Source organism: Siphateles boraxobius, unplaced genomic scaffold (genome assembly GCF_051911475.1).
Source record: "Siphateles boraxobius isolate OS27281-9 unplaced genomic scaffold, OSU_SipBor_1 1, whole genome shotgun sequence".
NCBI classification, from domain to species: Eukaryota; Metazoa; Chordata; class Actinopteri; order Cypriniformes; family Leuciscidae; genus Siphateles; species Siphateles boraxobius.
The window spans coordinates 32,601,367-32,618,491 of record NW_027508699.1 but is presented as its reverse complement, the minus strand read 5'-3'; the positions used below and the strand labels follow the sequence as shown (position 1 = coordinate 32,618,491).

At 36.2% G+C, this 17,125-nt stretch overlaps 1 protein-coding gene and 1 long non-coding RNA gene across 4 annotated transcripts in view; one reads left to right on the top strand and one right to left on the bottom strand.

The window, feature by feature from the left end:
- The window catches only part of LOC143741038 (cadherin-10-like), a 53,375-nt gene extending 51,040 nt beyond the window's left edge, over positions 1–2,335 (top strand). For both annotated transcript variants that reach the window (XM_077233291.1, XM_077233300.1), the window contains exon 12: positions 1,111–2,335. In XM_077233291.1, coding sequence (XP_077089406.1) covers positions 1,111–1,601 — 491 coding nt within the window. In that variant the 3' untranslated portion in view covers positions 1,602–2,335. The remainder of the gene's footprint in view (positions 1–1,110) is intronic.
- LOC143741051 (uncharacterized) overlaps positions 1–17,125 on the bottom strand; it is a 43,917-nt gene that overhangs the window by 4,885 nt on the left and 21,907 nt on the right. Inside the window, exon 2 of one of the 2 annotated variants that reach the window (XR_013204935.1) lies at positions 14,304–14,556. This is a non-coding gene — a long non-coding RNA (uncharacterized LOC143741051). The remainder of the gene's footprint in view (positions 1–14,303; positions 14,557–17,125) is intronic. The other variant, XR_013204936.1, reaches the window with a different exon arrangement.

Here is a 17,125-nt window from a genome sequence, read left to right as displayed (position 1 = left end):
GAATACTGATTCAAAGCCATTTTTTTTAAAGTACTCAACATTATTATCCAAACAAATACTCGCTAGAATGAGAATGTCCTTCACCCTGAAAACTTTTAAAGACCGCCTGTTGTGAAAATCAAGTTGTTATTGTTGTTTATGTGTCTATGTGTTGTTTTTAATATGCTTTAAGACAAACACATTCAAAAGTCAACACCATGGCTGAGTATTCTCTCTTTAAAACTGCAGTGAACCAAAGACAGTCTCAAAAACAAGGTGTGAAATCGCAGTTGTTCTCTACATCACAAATATTTTGTAGCCAAGTATGTCACTAGGGGGGCGGGGCTTTAGCATATAATAAACTGCGATGCAGGGGGTCTCAAGAGAAGCAAGGTTACACTGTTATATTTTTCTGCTTGAATGAAAAATCGGGTATATTTAGCAATATAGCGAGTTAATTATTTATATGATGTATATAACAATGTTATGTTGAATTATGCCTTTCTCCACTTGCGTAAGTTGTTCAAAGCGTTTCTAAGGATTTAGATTTTTAGAAGGCAGCTGTCTGACTCTGAGATGGTGAACGGGAACATGGTTTATATAACATTAGCAACACATCATTAGCTTGATAACGCAATAAAGCAAAAGGCTTATATGAATTACTGTGATACTGGTAAGATTAGGGTCAGGTGAAGTGGTATTAGTAGTTTTAAGGGTAGGTTAAGGTGTAAGGGAAGGGTCAACAGTGTAATTACAAATGTAATTAAATACATTAAGTACAGCTGTAATTACATGCAGCTATTTTTTAAAATATAAGTACAACTTAAAAACATGTACACAATACGTCCATTGTATCAAATTATTAGCTTCAATGTAGGTACATAGCACTTAAAGCCACTTAATATAAAGTGGGACCATACATAGTTTTTACATTTAAATGAAATAAAAACAATAACATGTGTTAAAAGTGGCATATTAAGACAAATGATCCTGCCGAACCTGTAGGAAGCACTGCTCTAGTGTCAGGTGTCTCAGTGACATTCAGAAAGCATGACTATCACAGAGCTTTGTTCAGCTTGATTTGCACCATGCTGATGATATCATTCTGTCCGTCTGCCTCTGTCTCCATAGTGATTGTAGTATTGTTTGCGGCCCTGCGGCGACAAAAGAAAAAGGAGCCCCTGATCATCTCAAAAGAAGACGTCAGGGACAACGTGGTCAGCTACAACGACGAGGGCGGCGGAGAGGAGGACACACAAGCCTTTGACATCGGAACTCTGCGGAACCCCGAGGTCATTGATACCAACAAGCTCCGCCGGGACATAATGCCTGAAATGCTGTTCCCCTTCCGCCGCACGTCTCCCATCAAAGACAACACGGATGTGAGAGACTTTATCAACGGACGGCTGCAAGAAAACGACTCGGATCCCACAGCGCCCCCTTATGACTCCTTGGCCACCTACGCCTACGAAGGTAACGGCTCTTTGGCGGAGTCTCTGAGTTCTCTGGAATCAGCCGTCACCGAAGGCGACCAGGAGTTTGAGTATCTGAGTCACTGGGGTCCACAGTTCAAAAAACTGGCGGATATGTATATAGGGCAGGAGTCCCAGAGAGAGACTTAAAGCGGATATGCAACACAGCACACTTAAATATATCTCAGAGCACTAAATTAACATACACACTGAATCTCCCTCTGTTCTCTGCTGTGTTACGCATATTGACGAATCAATGAAGTCTTGAACATTGCGATCAACTACTTGGAACTCTTCTTCACATAGACATTCTCTCTTCTCTTTAACCTCTTCGTCTACTTTAACTTTGTATTCTTCCACTTCTGGTGTCTCTCTCTCTATCTCTCTCTCTTTCTCTCAGCCTCTCTCTCTCTTTCTTGTTTCCTCCTTCAAAAGAATCAGTAAAGATGCCTTTTAAGATTAGGGATTTGTTGTAATCAATGGTGTGGACAATGTGTTTTATAACCAAGGTGAGTGATAGTAGCTTTCTACACTATCGATGTTTACGGCTAAAAAAAACACAAAAATAAACATTCAAAAAAGCTTAGCTTTTATTGCAGACCACGTCTAAAATAGGTGCAGTATGTGTATAATATGTTTTACAAGTATGATCATTATGTAAACTACTTGATATCTCTGTTTATGAGGCAGTTTTCCTGTGGAAGGTTTATATGGGTTCTGTCATACTGTGGATTCATTTCAGAACATAGAGTTAGAGCTGTACAATGAATTGTGTACTTGTAGAATATCAGTCATTCTGTTCATGTTGTTTGAATGCTGTCGCATTGTTTTATACAGTATTTATATTTTTATACTTGTTTTGATAATAAAGTTTTTAAAATCTTTTCTCTCCATGTTTGCTCTTAATTTGAAGCTGCATTGGATTAAACAATTTGTAATGTATATTGTTGGACAAACATTTGCGAGTGCACACACACACACACACACACACACACACACACACACACTATTAGTGAGGCCATTGCGTAGACTTCCATTGATTTCATATCAGGTTAATGATATTTTCTATCGCCTAAAGCTACCCCTACCCCTATTTCTATACATACAAATAATTATTAATCATCCAAAACATGTCTTAACTAGTGACCAATAAAATGTCCTCACTAGTTATCTATCTATCTATCTATCTATCTATCTATCTATCTATCTATCTATCTATCTATCTATATATCTATCTATATTTCTTACATGCAACAACATACATTTAATAAAAGTTAACTGAAATACGTACAATAGCTGCTATTTTTTATATAATACAGTTACGCTTGGGTCATCTAATCTGTATTCGGTTGAAGTTGAAGCATCAAATGAAACGTCTCATACATACACTTTTTGTGTATTGACAGCTTTAATTATGAATATTCTGTACAAATCTTCATATTTAAATAGCCAGAACTGGAATCTTCAGCCACGGTTGACAAGTTTGCGTACAACAACAACTTACATACAAATACCTATGAATACTAATGCAATCCTACATACAGAAAAGTTACCTCTCTTGAATCATCCCCTTAAATAAACCTAACAGCACAGCGATAAAAAATGACGAAAAACTGAAGTCATTAACTAATTAACCAATAGAAGGGCTGTCATTCGAACTCAGCTAATGATAGTTTAAAGTTATAAAGGCATATGTTAAATGTACTGCAGTGTCAATATGGCCTGCTGCATTTAATTAAGGGTTTGATGGATTACGACACATACTAATTATCAAAAATGTATCTGCAGTCTGTGGCTGTATAGTCTAAATGAAGTGTTTCTTCAAACCAAGGTTTTTTTTTTTTTCATTCAGGATATGAGCACGATACATAGATTATTAAAAAAAAAAATGTGATGTTGTTATTCGGATATTAGTTTGTCCACAGGCAGCACCGCAGCATGTCTGTTCTCATTCAAGTGTAAAGGCCTTTGGTTGCGGTCATGGCCAACCTGAGGTAGAGTATAATTGACATTTTATTTCATTAACTCTAGACCGCTATTACATGGGTAAGGTTAACGGAGAAATAAGCATCTATTAGGACTGGTGCTGCCCTCTTTTCCATCCTGACCTTGAATAGCTCAATAATAATAATCGTTCTTTTGACAATTTAACTATTACAGTCTTTTCTTAATGCCACAGCATTTCTCATTTTCCGCCTTCCTTTGGAGGAACTGTACAATTTGTGACCTTCACTTCCAATGATAGGCAGCAGCTCCCAGTGTATATAGAAATTGGTACTGAAAATGAAAAAAAAAAAAAAAATTTACTCCATCTGCACACTGTCACTGTCTATTATAGGGATAGAAGATGCAAAGAACTAATCTGTTTCTATACGCAGCTCCCAGGTCCATAGTATTTCTGTAGGTAACTTCACAACAAAACAAATCTGAAGAAAAAAACAACACGCACAAAAAAAAGAACTCATTAAAAGACAAAAGACATGATATCCCACAGTTGCACGTGACAAAGTAATTGTGAAGACTAGGAGAACGTTAAACTGCTGAGAGAGGCAGAAGTACGAATGAAGACATTTTGCTTGTGCCTGCACAAGTTACCGAGTCATACGTTTGGTGGAACCTTTTATCTTTCCATGCTAAAACATTGTTCAGTGTTCACCTCCCCCAATCCCCTCTTGGTGGAACTACACTCTCAACCCTCACTTCAAATAAAATGGAAATTGCTTAAAAGGCAGAAAAGTTTGTTAGGAAATGCATTACTTGAATTAAATAACATCAAGCTACAAACTTGAAGAACAGTGTGACTGTTTTTGCCGTTGCATTAGAAGCCGCCAATGCATTGTAGCGTATGAAGGTTGATCTCGGTTCAGCTACAAATAATCATGTTCACGAGGGTATTAAAATCAAAGGGTTAATCTAGATTAGTACATGTAAGGGTGGTGATTGTAATGGCTAAGACTAACACTACCAAACAAATGTAGCTTTGTGTGTTCAGCCTCAAGTAGGGTGACCCAGAAACATCACAGTCCTGCCATGCCACTGCGCCCTTGAGCAAGGCACTTAACCCTACAACACTCCACAGAGACAGTCCCTCAAATTAGTGTTCTGTAAGTCACCATGGATGAAATTTGTCTGCTAAACAGCAAGCAACCTCAATATTCCCAAAATGCACATCCACTTTTGTGCCTTTTCATTTGATATGTAATTAAAAGTAGGCAATATTGAATATCATGTTTAGATTTATAGTTACTAGGTAAATAAACAGCATGCCGTTAGCAGTTGCTTTTCTCCAAAGTGAATTACAGTAGACTAATTACACGGACAGACCCCTGAAGCACCCGCAGGTTAGACGCCTTGATCAAGGGCAAAATGGTAATTGCTCATGGACCAATCCTTGATAGGTTCAAAACAGCAATTTTCTTTTAACCGTAACACAAAAACGTTCCTATTCCAAAGTTTTTTACATATAAAATAACCTTTTGAACTCAGGTGTGCTCACTTCAAAACTGAATAAAATAATAAAACCATGAAATAAATAATACAAATTTAAATAATAAAACAACAAAAATAAAGTTTATATAATTATTTTATTATTGGTTTTGTATTTTAATTTCGAACATTTAATTATAAATATAAATAAACACACATTTACTATTTTCTACACATTGAATGGCAGATAGTGCACTATATACATGGGATAGCGACAGTGTAAATATGCTTTCTATTGGGTCGAATAAAGTCTGGTTTCACGTTTTTATGCGAACTGCCACAGCTTCAGTGACAAGATAGCACAGAGCGGATCATATGCATTCAACTATTAGTTCAGGGCTGTGCACACTTATGCAGTTAAGTTATTTGAGGATTTTTTTTTTTTTCTTGGAAATGTGTCACTGTTTTTTAGTGGCATTGCATAGGTTGTAAATTTACATTACACGTGTAAAAGATCTGACATGATTTATCCTTGTGTTATTACATTACAAAAAACAGCTTTTTTAACGGGTGTGTAGCCTTTTTATGTCCAATGCAGAACACATATATAGTAACCTTACTTTTGGTCCTTTGGTCACTGTTGTATTTTTATATTAAATGATGGACCCTTTAAAATATCCATGGATTGAGGTGCGGTTCAGCTGAGATTTCTTTTGTGCAGGTGTGTAGAGGCATATTTTTACTACTGCAAAACACTGGCCATCTCACATATATAGATTTCACTGTGAGGCAGAAGAGGGGATAATCATTTTCCTCCAACACTCACTCCACAACTCAATCTGAGCCGACAATGTAAATCTACCCTCACTCTACTTACAGTAATGCATCAAAAGTGTGGATATCACTAAATGAGATCCACTTTTCATTTGATCAATAGCTCCTGACCTGCAATTTGTGGAGATATTTTCTCTGCAAAGCTACCATGCAGACTTCCATTTTAGCTCAGAAGGGTTCTTGTTTCTGCAGTCTCTAAAAAAACATAATCTCCCAGCAGTCAAAGCTGAACGTTGAGCGTTACAGCAAATGCAAAATCTAGCCATTCCACTGAAGGAGCCACTTATCTATTGTATAGAATATCATCTCTCTCCCACATATTCTCTCACGTACAGCATGCAGATCAATCAGAGAAACGCCTGAAGGATAAACATAATGAAATATACGGTCTCATTGTAATAGATCAAATTCCAAAATGAAGGGTTTTAAATCTTACTTTGTGTTCACATATGCAAGTACACATATGCACGTATCATAAATAAATATAATGTTTCTTGCAGTTTACATAAAATAAAGATTGTTACAATTACAACATATATTCATTTCAATTCCGCAATGGATGGATATACATGTACCTTAAGTAAAAAGTGAGAACATGCCTCGGTCTCCCCATCCCCAGTATCCCTCTGTGAGATCTCTAACTCATTAATACAATCATTGAGCCTTATCTACTAACTATTAACCCCATTGTACATCTCTGAATTGAATGTATCGGTGTGGTTCTTAACCAGTGAAAAGGGAAGAAGGCTTAAAAAAACATGCACACTAATGGAGGCCATTTAATCAAATCGAATGATGCCATTGTAATCTGACGATGTAATATTAATTCAAATATCAATGCAGATTTAATTCGCCAGCCAAATAATTCTCCATTTTAATACTGCGAAAAGTAGACCATTTGTAACGAGGAAGTAATTGGATACTGCAGCAGCCATGTATCCGAATTAAAAATCACAGCATGCGTGACCCTCGCACGACATCTGAATATGACCAATGAGTCACAGAAGGACAGTCACACCTGGAGGGTTTGTTGGTGTGTCCGGCTGTGTTGTTGAACTGTATTTTGCACTGTTAATAGGGCACACAGCGACCTGATACAACTATATCTGTAAATTAAACCTGAGGTCAAGGTGAACCGAGACCAGTCGAGCTGTCACTGCAGATTACCCCTTCCTGATGATCTAAGAAGAGTCTGAAGCTACCGGGCAACCCACTGCCAAAAATGTGTCATTAAAATCTGAAATGACCAAGCCAGATCCTCTCCTCCTCCTCCTCATGCCCTTATCTTTCAAAAGAGGTGCGGGCATTTTTCCACAGCGCTTCGAGGTAATGTGCTTATAATGGATGTAAGAATGTTGCTCTCCGCTCACGTAGACCGTGTCTATTTCTCATGAAGCCCTAATCATCAAACAGTCTACTGCCTGAATACGACCGGAGACCATTTTAACATAATGACAACAGGGAAAGTTCTGCCATACTAAATTTTCAATCTAATTGAGATCATTTGTCTTCGATAACGTTTCAAATGAGCCTTAATGATATTGAGCAGCAGACAGTGTCACATTAAAAGCCTCTAAAACACATGTGGAGCCGTCATTAATTCTTCAATCAAAAGAGAAAAGTGCAAGGCACAACGCTTCCATTAGATTGCTACAGCATGGAAATGTCTGTCAAAGTCACGACTTTTTGATTTCTACGCATATTCACCACCAACGGGGTGAAGCTTGACGCGAGGCTTGACTTTTTTGTTGTGGTGGAAACAGTTTAATCACAGCATTTAGACTGAGTAGGGGACCGGGCGTCATACAGAGAGCTATTTGGAGAGACCAATGACCCATGGACTGCAATGAACTGTGGGAAACGCCTCCAGTCCAGAGTGACACCGCATGGTTGCTGCAGCAACATGGCATGAAAGATGCTCACACACATCCATCATTCCGATGAAAGAGACCGATCAGAGAGATGACACTAACACGCTTGTATATTGTCTTTTTTTTTTCTCATGTGGCATCGTAAACTAGACGTACATCATAAAGAATAACACATGAAAGTCGTTTCATTTATGTCTTGCTGGCGGTCTGAGAGTTAACTTCTGGCGGAGCGACAACCGTCTTCAATAAGCTGTCAATTACAGCACGGATCCCAAACTCAGTAAGCTGATGGGAGGATTAGATTTGATGTAGGTTTCTTATTACCGGAGGCCATTTTAGAGTTCTACTGTAACTTGTTAAGTCAGCAAGGACAGAAATATGTGAACACCTTTTCTCCGCTGACACCTGATTCAGTAGCGTCAGCCTTCTGATCAAAGTCACGTCAATGAACGCGCGTGAAACAGCAGGTGTGTGATGGTGACCCAGCAGGCTAAAAAGAGATCGATTGTCATGTATCTCTTTGATACTGCGTGCGTCTTAAAACTGTTGCATCAGCGTTTAACATTCGCAGCTGGTATTTCTTCTCGAGGCTACAGGCTCTGAGACTCAGCTCTGCTATTTTCTTCTTTTCTTTTGGACTTTGCAGCATTAAATGCGATTCTTCTGCTGAATGCGACTATTTTACTATTTTAAAGAGACCCAGCTTCTCACAGAACTTTCAATGATTTTCATAACAGTTCAGTCAATTAAAAATTACAGTTTTGGGTAACACGTAATTGAATTTTTGCAATTACAATTAATTTTACAGTGTCATTATTACATATGTTAAATGCAGTTACTATAGTAATAACTACAAATTATGCATAATTACATGCTACTAACCCTAATCCTAACCCTATATTAAAGGGTAACTAAACCCCTGGTCAGAGCCTGACTCCACCCACTGGCAATATTTGAAAAATGCTGGAAAAGTGGGCAGAGCCCAGCGGAGGGGGGCGTGCACCTGAGATGCATCTCTTTGTATGGAATCTGCCTACATCACAAACAACCGCTGCGTCACGAACCACCGCAACCACCAATAGGAAAATTCAACTGCAGTAGCCACCGTTCAACCTGAAGAGGGCAGCACTCAGACGTTTTTAAACCATATATTGTAGAATTAAAACACTTTAAACCCAAATGTCAAAAAAATTGCTAGAATCAATGAAAAGCCTTTATGAAGCTCCATTCTTACAGATCATTAACTAAAAAAAGTTTTTTTAGTGTTAAGTTACCCTTTAAGTACATTCAGTTACTTAATATTACTCAAACCTTAAATGTATAATTACAGTGTAACAAAGACACCTTAAAATAAAGTGTAACCCACCATATTTTAGTGTCTTTGTGTCATGTTACATTAAATAACAGTAAATTATGCAAATGAAATGCAACTAACCCTCAACCAAACACCTAATCCTACCCTAGCCCTTTAGTAAGTATATGTCGTTATTAATATTACTCAGTACTTAAATATATAATTACACTCTAACAATGGCTCTTTAAAACAAAGTATAACCAAATTTTGTCTTTTTTTTTTAAACTCACCCTCATGATGCTCTTAACCTGTAGGACAGCCAATACTATTTTTTTTTTATTTTTTTTTTACGAAAGTCGCTTCCTTCCATGGAATTACAATAGGACTAGAGCTGTAAAGAATCAAACAGGACATAAAAAGCATTATAAAGGTATGTAAAATTGGTGCAAATGCAGTATACTCCCTGGAAATATTGACATTTATTCATTTCAATTTGTTGATTACAGCAGTAGTAATGTCCGTTTTGTGATTGAAGCATTCTTCGAAGTCAAATATGTTCAATGAATCAGTTAATTTGGTTCACAAAAAAGGAATGATTTATTTACAAGTCCGACTGATCGTACTGGTTTGCAATGACATGACAACAGAATGTGTTAAAGGGACCATCAAAATAAAGTGAAACCGAAACTTTTATTTTTGAGTAAACCATTCCTTTAGCCCTCTATTGCACATAAAATGAAAGCGATTTATAGTTAAAAAAAAAGTTTTATTCTGTTTTCTTGTATAAAAAAGGAACATAACTAGAAGTGAAGGCAAAATTCAAAAAAGCTTAATAATTGGGAGGGAACCTTACCTGGACTACAAAGAAAATTAATTAATTAATTAATTAATTAAAAAAGGATTGTAGTTATTTTAACATTTTTAGTGACAAAGAGTGATGTAAAATTACTAAAAGTGTTAAAATAGAGAATAATTACATTATTTTACACATGTATATTACACTAAACATGAGCATAACTAACCAACAGAATGATACTTAAAAATACAATTCTAAAACGACTGCAGCCCTGTCTACTTCACCTCATCCATTTCGCTGTGGGACAATGTTGCTTCTAGACAACAAACACATTTAAGCTATTCCTCATAACATAAAAAGCATTTTTTGACTCAAAAGGATTTAAACGTTTACTCACCGATAAATACAAATGATAGTTTCAGAAAGAAGTTCTCTATAGTAAAGATGTGCTGTCTTCGCATGGTGCACTATGCCAGAAAAAAAAAAAAAAAACATAACAGAAAGTACAGTGACCAAGAAAAATACGACCGTAAAAAATAAAAAGGTAGTTCTTTTGTCTTTGGAGAATTTCCCAAGAATGAATCGTGCACACTGATAGCATTTTTTATTTACACGGACAATTCACTAAAGGAATTCAGGTAAACACCTGCAAATCAGGTCAGAGGTCAACCGTGATCTAGCATACTTTACTGGGGCAGTGCAGCATCACCTCACCACTGCTGGATATTCCTGCTTAGCATGCTCTTCTCCATCATTTGATGAATTGATATAGCCATGATCACTATAGAAATTCCATCTCATTTAGACAAAATTCAGTGTATTGCCTGCTTTATTGCTTGATCAAAATAAATGAAAATAAAACAAAATATATATATTTTATTTAAATGCTTGTAAATGTAGGCATCACAACCTTTTAATGCACAGTACGAATAACAGATGCGACTATTTCCCTATAGCTAGAGAGAACCAACTTTTCACAGATGCTTTTCATATAATAGTTCACTCAAAAGGAAAATTTTATTATTTGTTACTCACCATCATGTCATTCCTAACCCATAATCCAGTCTCCATGGAAAACAAAACAATAAATTCTGAAGAAGGTACTCTTTTACAAATCATTTTACGGAGATAGCTCCTTTACAAGCAAAGGGACTGGAGTTGTCAAGAATCAAAATTGCATGGACATAAAAGCACCATAAAAGTATGATAAATTTGGGCCAAATAGCTTGTGCACTATGACAAATTTATTTGAAAGATCACATATAACAGCTTTATTAAATTATATCATAGTGATTTGACAAAATAAAATGGTCATATTTTACTGGCACTCAAATTGTTCCAAACCTGTATGATTTTTTTTTCTTCTGTTGAACACACAAAAAAGATATTTTGAAGAATATCGGTAATAAAACAGGTTGTGGGGCACCATTGACTTACATAGTATGAAAAAAAAGAAAAAAAGACTATGGAAGTCAATGGTGCCCATCAACTGTTTGGTTACAAACATTCTTCAGAACATCTTTCTTTAGACAGGTTTGGAACAACTTGATGGTGACTATCCCTTTAAGTTAAGTGTAAACGAATATGGTAAATGAGCATGCACAATTAAACATCCAATAAATAAATAAATGAATAAATAAAACTCTAATATTGGTTAAAAATCAATATATTGTGCATACCTATTTCTTTGAGGGCATCATGTAATTGCATAGTAAAGTTTTTTTTCTGTTTTTTTTACCCATACACTTTGAAAAAATAAGGTTCTAAAAGGGTGAAGAACCATAGAAGAACAATTTTGGGTCCCACAAATAACTTTTCAATAATCTCAAAAACCTTTTACCACAAAAAAAATAAATAAACTTTTGTGGAATGCAAAAGTTCCACGGATGTTAAAATCTTCTTCACGGAACCATCGCTGCCAATAAAAAACTTTATTTTTAAGAGTGTATACAACATTGATCAAATGCTCCATACAAAAATACGGTTGTTGAATGGGTTTAGTGAAATATTAATAACATATCTAACCACTTGTAGATGCACAATGACTTGGGAGGCAAAGGGCAGATTATTGATCATTAATGCACGTCTTATTTGATGTGCCACGACAGGTTAAAAAGGGTCTCTTCATAAGACATGAGAGAGAAAAAAAGAGCGAAGACAGCAAGGAAAAGATTAAAGAAAAGGACTCTGAAGTTTTACAGGGTCGTGCCACAGGCAGTAAACAGGTACTCTAGAGCGAGCTCAAGGGGGCATGATGAGTGGAACACAGCCCAGATGTACAATTAATCATTTGAGTCATGTGGCCCGATGTCCCGCAGGATGTACTCATTGCTTTTTAAAATCCATCTTAAAAAGCAGCCCAGCTCTCCAGAGACTTCGAGGGTAATAGTCAGGTAGGGGCTCTAGAGGTGTTTGCCTATGACGATAGAAGCCTAACAAGCTGCGTGGGGCACTGGAGGTTATGGGATTCTGAACCAATTTGGGATAAGAGCTTGGTGGATTTGCAGACACTCAGAAAGGTCTAATGGTTATATATTTATAAATAACAGCAATATATGTTTTCATCCCTGCACTTAGTAGCGGTTTTGTTGTGGGTAGCGGTAAGAGTTGTCGGCTCATAAGTGATACGTTCTAAAGCCATGTAAAATAAAACTAAACGTGATATATCTTCTTAAAGACATACTGCCGTGGGAGAGGCACGATCTAACTATATCATATCATGGGCATTATTGAATGCCACTCTTTAAATGTAATTTACTCCATAAAAGTCCATAAATCTAATTTACAGAAAACTTGCCAATTACTCCACGAAAGAAGGCACTTACAGGGAGTCGGTGCAAATGCTTTCTGATAAAGCACTTAGCATCTCCATAAAACCGCTTGCCAATGAGAAAAAGCCCTGATACTTTACCTGACTGAGCTCATAAAAAGATTTTATATTTGGCACTTTGGTAGATTTGCGAGGCCTCGTGGACCTTGACTCGAGCTACTAGCGAGGACTTCCTGACCTGGAAGACAACATATCTAAAAAAAAAAAAACCACACGCTCTTTCAAGCCCTTGAAAAGAGCACAACACAACCCCCAACCTTGGCATCGCTCAGTTACTGCTAGTCTTGCTCACACACACCACTTATAATGTCATCGCAAGCTTCATTACACAAACATCGGCAAAGAATGAGCCACATAAGCATCAAAACAGCATTTTAAGCGACAGCCATGACCTCATTCGGCACTGCGGAATGACTCTGAAGCATTTAAAACGGAGCTGCACGCCCCACTATATTGTAATGCCCATTTCAGACAAAATTCAGAAGAGAAGTGTTAATGGTTACACAATTTTTGCATATTTTGGCTCCATCTGGGTGATTTTCTTGGGGGAAAACTGTAATTGCCATTCTTGAATGCGGGTTGCCCGCCTCTTTTGAGCGGCAGTAATATGCATCCATCATATCTCCCGTGATTATGGGAGCTGCAGATGCCAGTCATGTCATTTCCAGCTTAATGCTGATGGCATGGTCTTCTCGTGCCGTCAATGTGTCATTTGGGAGGTTTAGGAAGGAGAAGACGAGCAGGAGAGAAGTGGTGAGGGCTGATTTAGATAATTGCTGTTTCAGTTGCCAAACTGAAGGCTTGTATTAGTGTCCTACCCAAACGCAAGGGTACGAACAGCAGAAGGTAAATAGCTTTGAGATTACCAGCTTGTTTTTATTTTGACACACCTCTACGGGTTTGAATGAATGACAGACTGTACTCTAAGGCGATAGCTACATAAATTAAACAACACTGTTTAGTGAAAGCATTCACGCAATCTTCCAGAGGTGTCTTGTGCATCATAGTGAACATGCTGGAGTAAGTGCTTTTAGACTATCAAACATGTCAACGAAATGACAACGGAACTAAAGTCCAGTTTGTATATGGTCTGTATCATGATATCTATACCCCTTTCATTAAGAACACAACAATCGTGTTGTTTAATTCCATGGCACCATCTAGTGGTTAATGGTCCGTTTGTCCTGTGTCTTTCACATAGGCATGGTCTATTTTTGTATTTTTACTAAGTAAAAGTGCTTAATTATTAGGCAGTTTGAAACTTCAGCCAGTTAAGAAAGGTCATTCTTTTTTAATGTCATTTATTTACAAATATTTTATTTATAAATGTATTATTATTCACATCATATATCACATCATATAGAGATAAATAATTACATCAGAAATTAAGTTAATTATTACACCCATGTAAATTTATATTACAGCTCAGACTATTGCTACACAATATTGTAATACTGATATTAACATATTTCTTTATTTCTTTAGAAATATTTACAATAAAAAATGTAATAAAATAATAAATGTGTGTGAATTTGTAAAGAGAAACTTATATGTACAACAATTTTTTTTCATATATAGCTGTTTTTTAATATATATATATATATATATATTAAAAAACAGCTATATATATAACATCTTCTTATATATATTGCTAACATCTTCTCTGTAGCAATACTGCCAATGTTGAAGTCTGTGATTGCTTAACATTTCACGTTTTACACTATTTTCACCCTCCAAACTAATCTGCATATATTTTCGTTGAATCTTTTTAGGGAACAAATATCACATTGAAATACTAGACCTGCATTTTAACGCACAACAGATTTGGGCGTCCTTGACTTCTTATGCTGAGTTCAGCAGTTACTTGGTGCCATCTTGAGGTGAAATTCTGTATGGTGTGCAAACAATGCCACACGTTACCAAGGTCACCTGAACATCTGCCGCCACGTGAGAATGCCATGAGCATGATGAAATATCTATGAAACATGATTACTGCATCTTGGCCTGTAGTATGACACCTCTGTTGTTCACGGTCATTTTGGAAAGTCAATCATCTACATAAAAAAAGAAGAAGAAAAAAATTGATGATTTAGTTAATTAAAAAAAAAAAATCAACTGCACCTGCGTTAAGATTATGTAAAAAACATTTCTGTTATATATGACTTAAGTGTAGGTGATAGTAGAAGTTCTCAGAAACTCTGTCACTGAATTCACATTTCTGTGCTTGCTTCAAGCCACAGAAGAGAGGTCTTATGTGACTTGTGTTCCTCATCTTTGTCAAGAATGGAATCCTGTGATGGCACTATTAAAATTGGGAAAATATATATATAAAGATGGATGACCTAGAAGACAACAAAACGTCACCAAAACAATCATATTAACAATTTGACATTTAAACAAAATAAATCTGTCAAAACCCCTGGAAATGATTTTGAGGTTGTGGTAATATACTTTTATATTTAAATGTCATTTAAAATGCCTGTTTAAAAAAAGAAAAAAACAAAACAAAAAAACTCTTTTAACTTTCCCGCGGAACCCACTGATGCATTACCGATAAATTAATGCTCTTAAATAATGTAGTTCGATTAATGGGTTTAAATAATTTAGTTTGATGTACCAGAGTCACCATTCACCTACACAAGTCCCAATGTCCTACACCTTTTTTTGCAGCCCGGGATGTTGGTTGTCTTTAAAGACCCTCCAACATGTGCAAATACCAATACTCTGTAATGTTCCATAAAGGGTTTTATTGGCATTGATGGTTCCATGAAGAAACTTTAGGTTCATGGGACATTTTCATTTCACTAAAAGGTTATTTGCTGCAAAAATCCCTTTTTGGGACCCTCACTTCTAAGAGTGTAGTCAGTAAAATGAATTTGTTTTGTTTACAGACCAATAAGTAATTAATAACATCACTCACATAATTTGCCAATGCAATTCACCAATTAAACAGATTTATATTATTAAATGCACAATAAATAAATACAATAACGTAATAAATATATTTATATTTGTCATGAAGCAACTTACACAGACACTCAGAAATGTAAGTGGCTGCTGGCAAAAAAAATACTAAAATTAAAAAGATCAATTAAATCCTTATAAAGCAGCCATTTAGACCTACGGATGACTAGAACCGCAGCCTTGATGAGAATGAATTTGGGTTTCTCCTTGACCTAGAAAGCGGGTCTCTCATTTCATCAAGTGCCTCAATAGATTTGTGCCCAACCATTCATGAATATTGCGCTGCAATCTTTCAACTTGAAAGGTTCAGAGGGCCATGGCCATGGGTTATGACAGTCTTTTATCTTGACGGATCGAGGTTGAAGAGAAATTATGGTTTCTGCAAGGTGCCAAAAGCTGGTTCTTCTGCCGTAACTAGCCAGGGTTTTATGCTTTGCCTTCTCAGAAGAATTTTGGGAATTTAAATGAATAAATCTGCAATTATTATGCCTCTCTTTGGGAAGGTTAAAATGGATTACTCTTAATTATTAATTTGTCATTCAGCTGACACTTTCATCCAAAGCAACTTGTAGTAATCTTATTACAGGGACAAATCCTCCTGGAGTATCCTGGGGTTAAATGTCTCGCTCAAGGACACATTGGATTGGCTCCTGCTGATTGAACGTACAACCATGAACTTACAACACTTTCAGGATATTCCACCACTGGATAGGTGTTTTGCGAATGTAATATTCACAACATGGAGGAAATAAAGAACAACACAATACAGAGGGGGAAAAGAAACCACACACACACTACATTTACTAGTAAATACACTAACAGTTGGATTTAAACAGTATAAATATTATTATTTTTTTTTTTAAAGAAATACATACTTTTATTCAGGAAAGAGGTATTAAATAAATTACAAAGTGACAGTAAATACATGTATATAATATTATAAAGTACTTCTTTTAAACGTTCAATTCATCAAATAATCCCCTTTAGACATCCTTTTGACTGGAAGTAACGTTGCACCTACATGTCAACTAACTCGCATTAAAGTATTAATAGAGTATTAGTAGACTGTTAAGGGTAGGGTATGCAGAATAAGTTGCAAAGTTACTTATAATCAGTAGAATGTCTGTTGGGGGAACATCGAAATAAAGTGTTAACAGATATTAAGCAGACAGTCTACTTATACTCTAATGAGAGTTACAGTAGTTGACATGTAGGTGCAACGTTACTTATAGTCTACAGAATGTCTAAAGGTGACTCTACTGAAACACTGTATCATGGTTTCCACAAAAAAAATATTAAGCAGCACAACTATTTTTTACATTGATAATGTTACACGGGCACAAAGTCAGTAATGGCTGCTGATAAATAACACTTTATTTCGATAGTCCACTTTAGACATTCTACTAACTATAAGTAACTTTGCAGCTACATGTCAACTAACTGTCATTAGAGTATTAGTAGACTGTCTGCTTAATATCTGCTAACACTTTATTTTGTTGGTCCCCCAACAGACATTCTACTGACTATAGTAACTTAGCAACTACAAGTCAACATGTTCTCCTAATCCGAACCCTAACACCTAACCCTAACCTAACAGTCTACTGACAGTCTACTACAGCCTACTAATACTCTAATGACAGTTAGTTGACATGTAGTTGA